At 40.8% G+C, this 15,852-nt stretch overlaps 1 protein-coding gene across 1 annotated transcript in view; it reads left to right on the plus strand.

Moving 5' to 3' along the window:
* zfhx4 (zinc finger homeobox 4) overlaps nt 1–15,852 on the plus strand; it is a 90,977-nt gene that overhangs the window by 70,413 nt on the left and 4,712 nt on the right. Inside the window, exons 5-9 of the mRNA XM_052113754.1 lie at nt 4,154–4,270; nt 9,245–9,378; nt 9,918–10,118; nt 10,354–10,474; nt 10,621–15,846. Of these exons, the coding sequence (XP_051969714.1) occupies nt 4,154–4,270; nt 9,245–9,378; nt 9,918–10,118; nt 10,354–10,474; nt 10,621–15,846 (5,799 nt within the window). The remainder of the gene's footprint in view (nt 1–4,153; nt 4,271–9,244; nt 9,379–9,917; nt 10,119–10,353; nt 10,475–10,620; nt 15,847–15,852) is intronic.

Here is a 15,852-nt window from a genome sequence, read left to right on the forward strand (position 1 = left end):
TTACTGCAAAGTAAAAACCTTTTTGTCCTGAACTTAAAGGAATAATTTTTTTTTTATATATATTTCAGAGAAGTATTTGGTTAAAAATGTACATAAAAGTATGTGCTGCATTAGTACCAAACAATTGCCAAAGGACTGTCATTAACCATGGTATGAGACTGTCCTTAATGTTTTCTAAGTGGGCTGTTTACATTTAAATTCAAAATGAATATTAAAAAAGGCCAATCATTTCTCTCTCTCTCTCTCTCTCTCTCTCTCTCTCTCTCTCTCTCTCTCTCTAAAAAAAGTCTTTATTCTTGGAATCTTCTTTATTGTAAGAACGCTGTGTTTTAGGCTAATACACAAGATACTTGGACATTCATAGCAATCCCTGTAGCATTTGAATATGTCTGAATGTGCATAATAGCTTTCCTCTGTCTTAGCTGTGCTCCCAGCAGCAGCAGCATGAAGGGAAACGGGCCCACTCTCTGCATGGATGTTTAGTATTTTAGACATGGTACATTAACAGCATCTGGTTAAGATCTAAATGCTTGTTAAATACACTGAAATTTGGAAAAAGAGGGAGCAGGAGAGGGGAGGAAAATGGTTTGGGTAGGGGGACGGTGGATCAACAAGTCAGTAAAGCTTATTATCCTGAAAGTATTACAACTGGCCCTTAACAAAGTAGTACAGGGTTTCGAGTTTCAAAGATTCCTTTAAAATGGAGCACCCCAAATGAAAACCATGGGAGTAAAGAATGTGACATCATGAAAACCTCAGAGCTAACCTGTGGTGTGTGGGGAAATTAGTGTTCTTTACACCTCAACAAGAGGAGACAGTCCAGAGATTATAATACCAACCAGATTGCGTTTTGCAAATGCTGAGATCAGAAGAAACTTAAGAAATAACAATCATAAAAATAACAATCAAACTTATAATTATGTATTGTGTTTCATTTCTTGTTTAATAACCCCACAGTAATAGGTAATAGCTTAGCTTCCTTAACAAGATTTTTTGTTATTTCTTGTTGAGAAGAATAAATAAACAGTAAGTCTATAGTGGAGGTGGGGGACACATTCTAATGAGCACAATCATTTTTGGGGTATCCACAGCTGTGTGCGGTAGGTGTCTCTTTTACTAGCCAAATAATGACTAGACTGAGGTGTTATAGCACTCGAGAGGAGAGAAAGGGTTGGCTTGCCCTCCAACACCTTCATTACACTCTCTATATCAGACATGCCCGGTGCCTTAATGAAAAGAAAGTGTGTGCCGTCACATTCATACATGTGCACAAACAATACTCCTAACAGAGCAGCTCAAGATTAGGTCATTTGTCATAGTTGTATTTGGGATCTGTGTGCATTTTGATGAGGCCAAAACACATTATTGCTATAATTGTGACGCCTCCTTGACCCCGATCTTTCCACATCAGAGCAGGTCTCACAGGAGTTTCAGACTGGTGAACAGAGAGCTGTCAGAGATATGTGGTTGATGTGTTTGCGGGTTCGCTTGAAAGTAATGGCGAGGGCAGTAAAAGCTGTCTATGGCTCTGCTGTTTGCGATCCCCCCCACTCCTCCATCCCAAATGCTGCTGACACGCTGCCTCTGTAAAGCATTCAGATTACTCAAACTGTTGCCAGGGTCAGGCGCAGGGCAGACACTGCTATGATGTATAGGAAAGCATGTCTGGGAGTTTCTCTTGTGCTTGAAATGCATACCAGAAAAACTGCAGAACAATCTACTAAAAGACAAGGGAGAGAAGAACAGTGGAAGGAAAGAGGAAAAAAAGCAGTCTGATGAGACCCAGATGATAGCAACCTATCCTTTTTCCCCTTATTCCTTCTGTTACTACCTTCATAATTCGCCCTTTTCTTTTTCATGACACTCCATGTTTTATTAATGCATTCCACAATCGCCTTAAAAATTTGATGCCCCCTCGAGGTAGAGACGCTCGCTAGCACTTTGACACTTCATTTCCCAGCTAGGGGGACTGGGTTAGTAAATCTAGGCAACTGAAGAGAGTGCCTCATGCTGAGGACGAATGTTAGAGATGAGGGTTCTGGGGATGAAGGGGGAGTAGCCGCACACTTGCCCCATACCCTTAGGGTGTGACATTGTGCTATGGTGTTTGTGTATGTATGTGTGTGTGTGTCTCCTTTATTAACCGGCCTGAAATCTGGTCATGATCACAGACTTCCAGCTGGTCCAGCACCCTCCCCATCCAGAGTCACACGTATTCTCATCTGCCTACAGAAGTTAAGAACTCTCTCTCTCTCTCTCTCTATCTGACACTGGCTTAAGCTCAAACCCAACCTCCGTTCAGAACCACTTTACCCCCAAACACCCTTTCCTTCCCCCCACATACACCACTCACCCTTTCTCACCCACAGCCCTGCCTGGACTGCCTCTCTGACTCATTTAACAGAGGGGAGGTGAGGCAGAGAGAGCAGGAGAAACATTGTTGTGATCCTGGAGTATATGAATATGGTTAGTTTTAAGCAATGCCCTGAAATGTGACATGTGTAATATGAAACAATTTTAAACAAAATGTTTCTAGTTCTGTGATTATTATACATGCAGTTTTTAAAACCCCATATGAATTGAGAAACTACATGGATTATTTGTTCTTTTAAAAATGCATTTGTCACTATGCAGGACTATTTAAATGAACTAGTGAATGCAAAAAGGTTATTAAAATGGTGAGATAGATCTATCTATATAAACATAAAAAATTTAGTGTGAATACGCACATACATACGCACACATATACAGAGGCAGTGTCTTTGTTGCAGGACATATTAGAGCACACCGTCACTGTATGTATGCCAAAATAAAAAAAAATTGCAGCCGGTTGCCAGCAGTGACAGGAGATATTTCATCCTGTTGTCAGAATAGTATTAATAAAACATCAGGACTAGAGTGGAGCACAATTTTTTCCTTTCAATCACTCCCAGCATCTGCCATGAAAATTTCATGCTGTATATAATTTCCACTTAATGTATTGCACTTAAAACATCGGTGACAGTGCTGTATGGGGAGTTTTAAAGGGTTAATTATATCATATATCCGCAGTCGGGGCCCCTTTGCTTACCAAACAATGACTTGAGTGATTGTATGCAAATGTGCTGGTGACCTTTTCGCCTCCCCATGGTCAATTTATATGGTTATTAGGGTTTTATAAAAATGGATGCGTGCAGCACTTTGAATGCCTTTTTCCTGTGTCTTGTTGCCCTAATTTATTTCATTTCTCGCAGGGTCTTCCAAAATATGTTTTTTTTTCCTCACTCTCTCTTTCGCTCACCCTCCATCTCTCTTTCTTCCCACTGTTGTGTGCTGTGTGATGGAAGCTGCATAGGGTGGAGGGGGAGAGACAGGAGTGGTTATCTGGCATTACTCAGCCTGCTTAAAATTCATTAAAATGTGACATCAGCGTAGTGAGAGACAAATGCTCTCTGGATGAAAGGGAACAGTAGGCCTTTCAGGGATTAGAGACACACGGCCTCGACCTATCACCTAACAGCATAAACAGATTAATCCACTGGCAGTGCTGCAAAGATACACAGAATTATTAAACACGGGGGGACGGTGGGGGTGGTTGAGCCTACAGAAACATTTCTTTGTAATCTGCCCAGCACTGACAATCTGGAGAGGTGTGTGATGTGGACTCCAGAATGCAATTCATATTTCAGAATGCCCTATTGTTAATACAGGCAATCAGAAACCCATAGTCATGTGATATATTGTTTGTTTGTAAACATGCACACCATTTTTGTTGTTTTACACGGTTAAAGCTGAAGTGTGTATTTTTTTAAATATTAAAATACCTTTTCCTATCCAGTCTTAATATACAGAAACAATTGTAAGTCATTGGTAGGTTGGTTTCTAAAACATTATGGCGCTTTCAAAACATTGCTCGGTTTGTTTGAGCACCCTAATCATTCCAACACCGCAGTATTTCCTTAACTAATGGCGTGAGTTTGGGGCGGTGTGTTTTAACAGTCGCAAAATAATTTTTGTAATTGCATATGGTGTTGTTAGAGGCACATCAATTACACACTTCACCTTTAAAGTGTTGAGGTGCTGGTCATTTGTGGCTTGGATTCAGAGACAATTCAAATGGAGTCGCTGTAACCTCTAGTGGGTAATCGAGTGCCCTTCCTATGTTCAATTGTAGAAGAACCAGGTGAAGAGAGCGAAGAATCCCCACAAGCCTCCTCACTGGCCATGGCCGAGGACAAAGACTCAAGCAAGAGGGACGCCATAGAGAGCAAGACGACAGAGAAGGACACTAGTAAGACCTTTAGTTTTGGTCTTTTTTCCTGGTACCCTACCTTTTACTTCTCTTAGTCACTGGCCCTCTCAGTAACACACAAATATACACTGCTCCTATCTGCTTTGCTGCTATGCACACCCCAGATCTCTTCCATCGCCAATGGTAGGGCTTTTCCTGCTAATAATGGCTGCATGTGTGGGTTGCATGTGAATGCTATCAGTAGCCTCCCAATGACCCATTTTAATCATAACCATCTGATGGTAGAGATGTGGATAAGGCAAAGAATATTCTGCAATGACCAGTGAGATTATTTTTTAATCAAATCAGTTTGCGTGCTTGTAATTTTTAAGCGCCTTTCATTAATCTTTGCTGTTCTTGTGATTCCTCTGATGACATATTAATTTTCTGTAAGCATAGGATTAGGTCGCACTCTTATACTACCTCTTTTTATTTTATTTTTTTATTTTACCCTTGTAACCCTTAAAGGGATAGTTCACCCAAAAATGATAATGTTGTCATTATTCACTCACGCTCTTTCTTCCATGGCGCAAAACAAAAAAAAGAAGGCAGAATCTTAGTCCCAGTCACCTTTCATTTTTGTTGCAAGTAAATGTTGGCTGAGGCTGTAATTTAGCCTCATATCCCCTTTTGTGTTTCCCCTAGAAAATAGAAAAGTAAGACAGGTTTGAAACAACATTAGAGTGGGTAAAAATGACAGAATTTGCATTTTTGAGTGAACTATCCCTTTAAAGTTTCTTTCCTTTGCTTTAGTATAATTTAAGCAACACACCACCTCAGTGCTCATTGTCCTCAGTGGAGAATAACTGCAAATCTGCATGCATACACATGTGACTGGTAACACATTATCAAGGGCAACAGTCCTTACAAAACAGCATTGTGTTGAGATCAGGAAACAGCCCCTTGAGTTAGTATCTGGGCATCACTACCTAAGGCCCTGTTATATTTGATTTGCCAAATAAGAATTCATATGTGCTTTTTTATGTATGAGATGGAAATATATGGTTGAAATGAATATTACATTAGACGATTTTCCATGCACACCATACCTAGCTACATAATGTTGGGTTCAATGGAGCAGAGGAAATGCTGAAACAGGACAGAGCCTATTAGTTTAGCCAGTCGTTTATCTTTTATCCATATAGCCATGACAGGCTTGTCTGAGGCAGCTCGTACTCAATGCATTTACATGACCTATTACATGCAGCATCATTTAACACTGTGGTCGGGATGCAGATCTCACTTCTTAAACCTTAATGCAAATATGAATGTTAACTTTTGCAAGTAGATAATTACATTTTCTTGTTTGTAAGGCTGGGGATAGTTCACCCAAAATTGAATATTCTGTTGTCATTTACTCACCCTCGTGTTTTTCCAAACCTTTATGACTTACTTTCTTCCGTGGAACGCAAAAGGAGGCAGGGATGAAAAAAGATGCAATGAAAGTGAATGGTGACTGAGACTAACACATGACCTAACATCTCCTTTTGTGTTCCACGGAAGTAAAAAGGCATACGGGTTTGGAACAACATGGATGAATAAAAAGATGGATGAGCTATCCCATTAAATTGAGATTATATCCATCCCCAAATGGCTGTTGTTTTGTAATCCATTACTTTGAGGTGATGAAACAGTCAAATTGTATAGCAAATGGATTTTAGGGGTTGCTCTGTTGAACCCATATGTTAAATGTTTTATTTTTATTATTATTTTCATCTAAAACCTAAATCCTTAATATGGGTTGGAATAGAAAACACCAGGCTCTTGCATATTAAAGATTATGCATGGAGATATTATAATATTCAGCAGTTCATCTTCACAAGCAAGATCTTTCCAAACAGCTCATTTTACCCCTCATCCTCATTTACTTTGTCATTTTAATCAAGTGTCACTGTGGATTAATTATAATCCAAATGGCATTTTCCATGCAAATGTCCTAATCTGGATCAAATCCAGATTACTTTGTGCTCTGTTTAGATGTTGCATGGAAGCATGTCAGTGTGTTGGCTTTAGGGTAAAGAGATCATTCCGAAAACACTCGCAAAGATGAAAATTAGCTGTCATTATTGCTAAGAACATTCTCTGCATACCTGCCATAAATTAGCAAGGAAATGAGTCATTGTTCACAATGCCCAATTTTCAAATACATTTTAAATAATGCTGCTGAATTAAATAAAATGCAAGGCAGATCAAATTCTGCATATTTAAAGTTAGCATTTGCATTTGAAACATTATTTGCATGTTTCCAGCTCTGAAATGAGCATTTATTCAATTGCTGTCTTTCTAGATATTAGATTAAAATAAATTAAAAGTATTTGCATATTTCATTGAAAGCCTAGAGCTATGAATTCTGACTTAATTCAGAGAGTCCTGTAGGATTTGCCAAATATGACATCCATCGGTTTACGCCACGTCTGAAGAGCGATGGCAAAGCTGATGGACTCGAATGCATTTCATGAGAGCAGGGAGAAAACAGGGCTCCACTGTGCAAGATGAGAATTCTCAGTATGGTATTCAAATGTTATCTGCTGAACTGTAGGTCACACTAATGCGTAACCTTAACCTCGTGTCCTTGTAAATCACTAAAGTTCTCGAAGCGTTCCAGGGTCCTGCTCTATTTATTGCCCTGTCACCTCGGTCGGACTGGCTGGACTGAATACCAGTAAATTGAATTGAAATTTATGATGCCTTTATCAAGCAAGTTCCGTGTAATTGTGATTTGCAAGCTAAAGAAATGTTGAAATAAAATAGCTTGTCTTATAAGAACACATTCATGTTTTACAGAGTAGTATCTTGCCATTTTTTCAAACAGAAACCATCAGCTACCGCTGTTTTTATTCGTGTAAAATGTTGGTTGTGTTAGATGACGCTTCAAGTCATGAAATGGTGAAAACCAAGCGTTGAAAATTAACAGGACTCAAAATGGCCTCTCTCTGTGCGAGGAAGATCAGATAGATCACATTAGTGACATATCTGTTGTTTTTCCTTTGGAGAAACAGTTTGCTCGAGCTTTCAGATGTGTTTCAAGAAGCCTTGTATAGGTTGCATGATTTAAAAATCCCATTTACAGTTGTAAATAAATATGGGTGGCCAGTCTGCAGCTCTGGTCGCTGTAATGCAAACAGCATTACTGTCATAAATCACCATTTGATTTATATTATCAAGCAAGGTCCTGCTTCTCAAAGACATTTGTCATTCGGATGGGAAAGGGGGGCTGTGGTGTCACAATTATTTTCTCTATTGCTTCATTGCACTGTGTGTGTGTGTGTGTGTGTGTGTGTGTGTGTGTGTGTGTGTGTGTGTGTGTGTGTGTGTGTGTGTGTGTGTGTGTGTGTGTGTGTGTGAAGACAAAGAAAAAGGGCAGTCTCATTTAGTGTGTGGTTCAGACTATACAAAGAGAATAGCCATTGGGTCCTCACACAATTCTTCAAGCAGATAAATACTTTTGTATGCAGGTATTATACAGTTTTATAATAAATATTTATATATTAAACCATCATTAGAAGATTTGGAAAATGGAGCATGTGTTGAGATAATAAATGGAGATAATAAACTATGCAAAGGCTCTTTCTATGACAGTGGTGTGTCCATCTATAATGCACTATAAATCTTTATTAAAACAGTGTGTTGATTAGGAAAATAAATCATAAAGAAGGAACCTCATGTAGTGCAGATTAGCCTCCAGATTAAACATTTACATTCAATATGATTAAAATCAATGGAAGGGCCTCGTTGCATTGTGAAATGTATTTGCACCCAGTTGTCGCCTTCTCACCCGGGAAATTATTTAGTTGCAGATTGACTGGAAGATGGTGAAAATTGAAAGTTAAAATTAGAAATCCTTGTAATAAACAGACGCAGGAGAAAAAAAGGTCAGATGATGCGGTACAGCAATGAGATTGGGGAGCCTTGCAAATGAGGTTTTCTGTTTGTCATGAAATACATGTGACATTCCCCCAATGCAGCGGGGAAATCAAGGCCAGAAGAGAAACAAAGATTACCTAGATATTTGAGACTGCAGACCATACTCTGATGTTCTTGGAAATGTGTATTGTGCCCTTGTGGTCCCCCCCGCCCCCCCCCAGTCTAATATACCAGGTTAATATGTCAGTCTCCTGAAAGGTAAGACTGCAATAAAATAAGCTGAATACCTTGTAATGCAAAGAATTAAAAATCATGCAGCAGATATGGAAATATATTTTAAACAAATAAAGAGCAGACTAAAATACAGTTTATTTCAACATCTTTTTTTACAATGTATTTTCAATGCCTGATTTGCTTCATAAGCTTTGATTCATATGAGCAATACACACATTAAGCTTAGAGTGACCAGATTAGAGCGAAGAACAGCAAGCGCAGTTTCTTTGTGCACTGCATATGCAACGGGTGGATAAATTGCATTGACTGAGGAGGCTGGGACACTGTCTGTATCTGAGGATACAAGGGTAATGAAAGATTTATCACTCTGTGCAGCATACTCTAAATACAACTGGGGGCTGATTTGCTGAATTGAGCTCAGCTGAAATGGAAATAACATGGCAACCCCCTCTAATACAAAGTGTGAGGCATGGATATTCAGGGGGATGCTGGAGAAGGTGATTTTGCTGTCTATACCCCCAAATGAACTGCATAATGGTACTTTGACCTGCCTTGCAATAACAATGAATTTGAACCTGTGTGAATATAGATTTTTCTTGGGTCCTATATTATTCATGCTTAAAATCAGTACATCCATTTTATGTGTATTGTAATTCAATTTTAAGTTTACTTTGATTCATGCTATTATTTTGAGAATTTTGGGAAGAATTTGTTAAATATAATCTTTTGCAAAATAATCATTTCACAACACTCAAGTCCCCACATTAACCCTTGTGCATTCTTAACAGTAAACTCATGTTACTACCTCTGTCAGGAGATTTTCAGCATCAAGAGTCCATAATAAGCTTGTGACAGAAGATATCTGTTTATTCACAGGAATTAATACACTGGCTAAGGAAACCCTGGGGACTGCTACAGCAGGGAAGAGATCACTTCAGCAGGAGAAAGAAAATGACACTCCACCCAAGAGGCCTAAATCTGCTGAAGAGAAAACACTGTCCAATGAGCAGGTTAGTTACTTTGATCTGTTTACAAAATTAGTACTTATTAATGAGACTGATTGTGGCCATCTTTGTGTATAAATTCAAAATCTTTATTAGGTTTTATTCTCTTTTTTTTTTTCAAAATTATTTTAAATATTAGTATATAAATTATAATGATATATATATAGTATATATATAAATAATTTCTGAAAGGGTTACATTAATACGGGTAATGATAGGTTTAGTTTAAAAGTACTCAAACTTGTAATGAGGACTAGGCATAGTGTGAAATTATTCATGTTAACATCAGTTGTAATCTTCTTATTAGAAATTCCATCCATTTATGTTTTTTTTTTTTCTTTTTTCTTTATTAAGTTACTTAAAATGAAATCCTCAGTGAATTAGAACAGTTTGATTAACATTTTGGAGTCTTTCTTGTTTTGTTTAGAATTTTGTTGATTTCCCTGAGGGACCATCTTGTAATTTACGGTGCAATCTCTCAAATGTAGTGGTACAGAGCTGTCCTATAAAATATGGTAATGTTGTAATAAACTGTGTTCTCTCAGGTGCAGCAGTGCCCATATTGTAACTACAGTAACAAGGATGCAAACCGTTTACAGCTGCACATTATGTCTCAGCATTCCATGCAGCCTGTCATCAGCTGCCCTCTGTGTCAGGACGTACTCAGCAACAAGATTCATTTGCAGCTGCATCTCACTCACCTCCACAGTGTGGCTCCAGACTGTGTGGAGAAGTTGCTTATGACAGTATGTGCAGCATACATGTACCATACATTTTTTTTTTTTATAGAAACATAATTCTTGAAAAATATATTTTTAAAGGACCTGTATCTGTACATGATGTAAAAAAGCTTCATTTGGAATAAATCTATTATTTTATTAATTGTTTGTGTGTTTATACTTAATTTTTTTTCTCTCTTAGGTTTATTTTAATCTGTTATGGAACTGTTATAACATTGTTTCATATATTTTTTTCTCTCAGGTTGCAGGACCAGATGTTGCAGTGCCCAATAGTTCCTTGCTACCTGTATCATTACAAGAAAAAGACCCATCTTTGATGGATTCTTCAGCTGTTATCCCAGATGGATCTGGAAAACCCATGGGTAAGCATATTATGCAGCCACAATGTCACCTGAAATGTATGAACTGCATTCAAGAGAATTTAGCAGAAAAGGCATTACAAAAATCTTTTATAATGAAAATTCTTTAGAAGAATTCTGAACTCTCTTCTCTTTCTGAATTTCAACAGGAAACAGCTTGATGGATTTGAAAAGCAGTACAAGCCAAGACAATAGTGAGGTTGAACTTGCCAATGAGGAACTCAAGCCACCAAAGGAAGCTGCTGAGGCACCTGATTGGAAGAAAGCCAGTGGGCAAGACAGGAACAGTCCAGACACCATACAGGAAAATATTACCGATCAGCAAAAGCACCAGCAGCTCTCAGTTTCTGATCGTCATGTCTACAAATACCGCTGTAATCATTGCAGCCTGGCTTTCAAGACAGTACAGAAGCTTGAGATACATTCCCAGTACCACGCCATTCGTGCAGCCACTATGTGCAGCTTGTGCCAGCGCAGCTTCAGGACATTCCTTGCCCTTCGAAAGCATCTGGAGACTGGTCACCCTGAGCTGAGTGAGGCTGAAGTGCAGCAGCTCTGTGGGAACCTGCCTCTCAATGGTGACATTGCTGAGAGTGAGATGAGGGCTCTGGAAGAGGCACAAGCTTTTGAGCATGAACTAGACAAAGATGAGGAGCTTTACCAAGAAGGGAAGGTCAGTCCCACTGGAAGTGACAGCAGCTCCTTGGTTGATGACATGGGCTCAGAGCCAAAGCGCACATTGCCTTTTAGGAAAGGTCCAAATTTCACCATGGAAAAATTTTTAGACCCTTCGCGTCCATACAAATGCACAGTCTGCAAGGAGTCCTTCACCCAAAAGAACATTCTCCTTGTTCACTATAATTCGGTTTCGCATTTGCATAAGCTAAAGAAAGTTATCCAAGAGGCCTCAAGTCCAGTTCCCCAGGAGACCAGCAACAATGTTGACAACAAACCATTCAAATGCAATATATGTAATGTCGCTTATAGCCAAAGCTCAACCCTGGAGATTCACATGAGGTCTGTACTTCATCAGACAAAAGCCAGAACTACTAAAATGGAGACTAGCACCAGTACTGCAGGTGGTAGCAGTGGAAGTACTTCAGCCAAAAGCCCTGTTCTGGGAAACACAGATTCTGCAAGTGTACCAGTATCCTCTAACAAAGAAAACCCTGTAGATGCCAAAGAGGTTGCCATGAAACAAACCACTGATCACATCTCTGTGCAGCCCACCATCCCACCTGCCCAATCACCAGCACAGCTTCAGATGCAGCTGCAACATGAGCTTCAGCAGCAAGCTGCGTTCTTTCAGCCACAGTTTCTGAACCCAGCATTTTTCCCCCATTTCTCAATGACACCAGAATCCCTGCTGCAGTTTCAGCAGCCACAGTTCCTCTTCCCATTCTATATCCCTGAATTTAACATAAGCCCTGAGCTTGCACTGCATTCAGCTGCATTTGGCATGCCTGGCATGACAGGATCATTCCTTGAAGATCTCAAGCAGCAGATGCAGCAACAACATCAGCTGGGCCAACAACAACAGTTTCAGCTCTCTCAGCAACAGGCCTCCCAGTCTCAGATGCAGCAACAACAGCAAAAAGCGCAGCAGCAGAGCCACAAGCTTAAAACTGAGTCTAGCCACAGTGCTTTGTCTGAGATTCAGATGTCCAGAGAAGCTGAAGAGCACCTAGAGAAGCAGGAGAGCAAAGCAAAGCAGGATATAGCTAATGATACTGACAATGCAAAAGATTCTAAAGATTCCAGAAAGCCAACATTTTCAGAACCTTTCATTCCTCCACCACGCATCATCTCAGGAGCTAGAGGTAATGCTGCTAAAGTGCTACTAGAGAACTTTGGCTTTGAACTGGTCATTCAGTACAATGAGAATAGACAGAAAAGCCAGAAAAAGAACAGGGAGGAAGAGTTGACTGACAAACTGGAGTGTGGGCTGTGTGGAAAGTTTTTCTCCAACATGCTGATTCTCAAAAGCCATCAGGAACATGTGCACGGGCAGTTTTTTCCATATGTAGAGCTGGAGAGGTTTGCACAGCAGTATAGAGAGGCATATGACAAGTTGTACCCCATAAACCCAGCATCTCCTGAAACTCCACCACCACCACCACCACCACCTCCTCCTCCTCCTCCTCCTCCTCCTCCTCCTCCTGCTCCAGTGACTGTTCTCCCTAACCCTATCTCTGTGGGGAAATCACAGACACCATCTCCAGCACCTCTGCAGGCCCCTCAGCCACCACCACCTCCCCCTCCACCACCCCCACCTCCACCACCCACAGCACCTCCTCAAGTGCAGCTCCCTGTTTCTCTCGACTTGCCAATTTTCCCACCACTGATGATGCAATCAGTGCAGCACCCTGGGCTACCCCCACAGCTTGCACTGCAGCTTCCAACAATGGACTCTTTATCTTCTGACCTCACACAGTTATGTCAACAACAACTGGGACTGGATCCAAACTTCCTGCGGCAGTCTCAGTTCAAGCGTCCACGCACTAGAATCACAGATGATCAGCTCAAAATCCTCCGTGCTCACTTTGACATCAACAATTCTCCCAACGAAGAGCAGATTCAAGAAATGGCAGACAAATCTGGCCTTCCACAGAAAGTCATAAAGCACTGGTTCCGCAATACACTCTTCAAAGAGCGTCAAAGAAGCAAAGACTCTCCTTACAATTTCAACATTCCACCTTTGACCACACTGGAAGATATCAGACTTGAATCCCAAATGAACATGCTGGAGTACTACAGAACTGATGCTACAGCTAACAAACGGTCATCGAGGACACGCTTCACAGATTATCAACTACGAGTACTCCAAGACTTCTTTGATACCAATGCTTATCCAAAAGATGATGAAATCGAGCAGCTCTCCACTGTTCTCAACCTGCCAACACGAGTGATTGTGGTGTGGTTCCAAAATGCCCGTCAGAAGGCGCGAAAAAGTTACGAGAACCAAGCAGATATGAAAGATAGTGAAAAGAAAGAACTGACAAATGAACGATACATTAGAACCAGCAACATGCAGTACCAATGTAAGAAATGCAGTGTAATTTTCCCTCGAATTTTTGATCTTATTACTCACCAAAAGAAGCTATGCTACAAAGATGAGGATGATGAATGCGGAGATGAAAACCACTCTGAGGATTTATCAGAAAACAGTGAGCAGAGCTTAGGGAGGCAAGCAGAGACAGCAAAACACCCTCTTGTTATGACAAGCAGCTCTGGCTCCAGCTCTCCCTTAATGCCTTCCCCTAGACCTGATGTAGGGAAAACCTCACCCAATCCTGAAATCCTCCATGATAAACCCAAATTGGGAGATATTGCCCCATTGCAAACAGCTAAGTGCTTGACTGATCTGAAATCTTCTAACGCCTCAACCCCACAACCTCCCACACCAAAAGTATCTCAAACACAAATGTCAAGACCCCATTCCCAGCCCCAGTCTACAGCTGTCCCTTCGACTCCTCTCTCCATTACACTGTCTTCTCTTAATAATAGCCTCCCCCCGCAGATGTTACAGTACCACTGTGATCAGTGTAAAATTGCTTTCCCATCAGTAGAGCTGTGGCAGGAGCACCAGCACATGCATTTTCTGGCTGCCCAAAACCAATTTCTGCATTCACAGTTTTTAGAAAGGCCACTGGATATGCCCTATATGATCTTTGACCCAAATAACCCTCTTATGACTGGTCAACTCCTGTCTGGAGCCCTGTCACAAATGCCAACTCTAAGCAACCCTGGCCTTGCCTCTGCTGTTAGCTCTAACTCTATGAAACGTAAATTAGATGAAAAAGATGATGGGTCTCATGAAAAAGATGGTCTTAACAGTGGTGAAGATCAGCACAGAGATAAACGTCTTAGGACTACTATTACTCCAGAGCAACTTGAGGTCCTCTACGATAAATACTTACTTGATTCAAACCCAACACGAAAAATGTTAGATCACATTGCTCGTGAAGTTGGTCTAAAGAAAAGGGTTGTTCAAGTCTGGTTTCAGAACACCCGAGCCAGAGAGAGGAAAGGACACTTTAGAGCGGTTGGTCCATCCCAGACTCACAAAAAGTGCCCCTTCTGCAGGGCATTGTTCAAGGCCAAGTCAGCTCTTGATAGCCACATTCGTTCAAGACACTGGCATGAGGCTAAACAGGCAGGCTTTAGTTTGCCCCCAAGTCCAATGATGCCTCAAGATGATGGAGGTCAAAGCCCTCATAAGTACAATTTCTCGGACTATCTAAATATGCCCACAAAGACTGAGACAAATGAAAGTGAGCCTCCAACAGCATCCTCCACTCCAGTTAAACCTTTTGAGATTCCACTTAAAAACTTATTGAGCTTGTCATCCTTAAAAGCAGAAAACAGTGATGAGTTTGAGGGGTTTAACATGAGTTCCGTAGAGGCCTCTTTTGATGCCAACAAAATTGACTTTGATGAGACCTCCTCAATTAACACAGCAGTAAGTGATGCTACAACTGGAGATGAGATTAATAATGAGGTTGAAAATCTCACAATTAATGGGAGTGAGAAAATGGTTGAGAGCAAGTACAACCAAGCACAAACTTATGAGACAAATGAGGATAGATTTCCTTTCAACATGGTTAGCCCAGCGCTAAGTTTCTCTGGCAAAGATAGTGATTACTTTAATTACAGAGATGATGAATTTGATGATAATGCAGACAGGAGCGAGACTTCGAGTTTAGCTGATCCAAGTTCACCCAGTCCATTTGGAGGTGCCAATCACTTCATGTCAAAGGCTGGTGGAGATAGACATGGCCACAAGCGTTTTAGAACCCAAATGAGCAACCTACAACTGAAAGTCCTCAAAGCTTGCTTCAGTGACTACCGCACACCTACTATGCAAGAGTGTGAAATGCTGGGCAATGAAATAGGACTCCCAAAACGTGTTGTGCAGGTTTGGTTCCAGAATGCCCGTGCAAAAGAGAAGAAATTTAAAATAAACATTGGAAAGCCATTCATGATAAGCCAAGGTTCCCCAGATGGGCCAAGGCCTGAGTGTTCATTATGTAGAGTGAAGTATACAGCCAGACTTTCAATTCGTGATCATATCTTCTCAAAGCAGCACATTGCAAAAGTGCAGGAAACCCTGGGCCACCAGGTCGATCGAGAAAAAGACTATCTTGCACCTACCACTGTCCGCCAGCTTATGGCTCAACAAGAAATTGACCGTTTGAAGAAGGCAACTGATGTTCTCAACTTGCCAGCCCAGCAGCAACCTGCAATGGACAGTAATGCACTTCATGGCCTTAGCCTGCCAACTGCCTACCCAGGAATATCTGGTCTACCACCAGTGCTTCTTCCTGGTGTCAATGGGCCATCCTCCCTTCCAGGTTTCCCACCAAATACACCTGGTGAGT

The sequence above is a fragment of the Xyrauchen texanus genome, chromosome 41 (assembly GCF_025860055.1).
Source record: "Xyrauchen texanus isolate HMW12.3.18 chromosome 41, RBS_HiC_50CHRs, whole genome shotgun sequence".
Lineage (NCBI taxonomy): Eukaryota > Metazoa > Chordata > Actinopteri > Cypriniformes > Catostomidae > Xyrauchen > Xyrauchen texanus.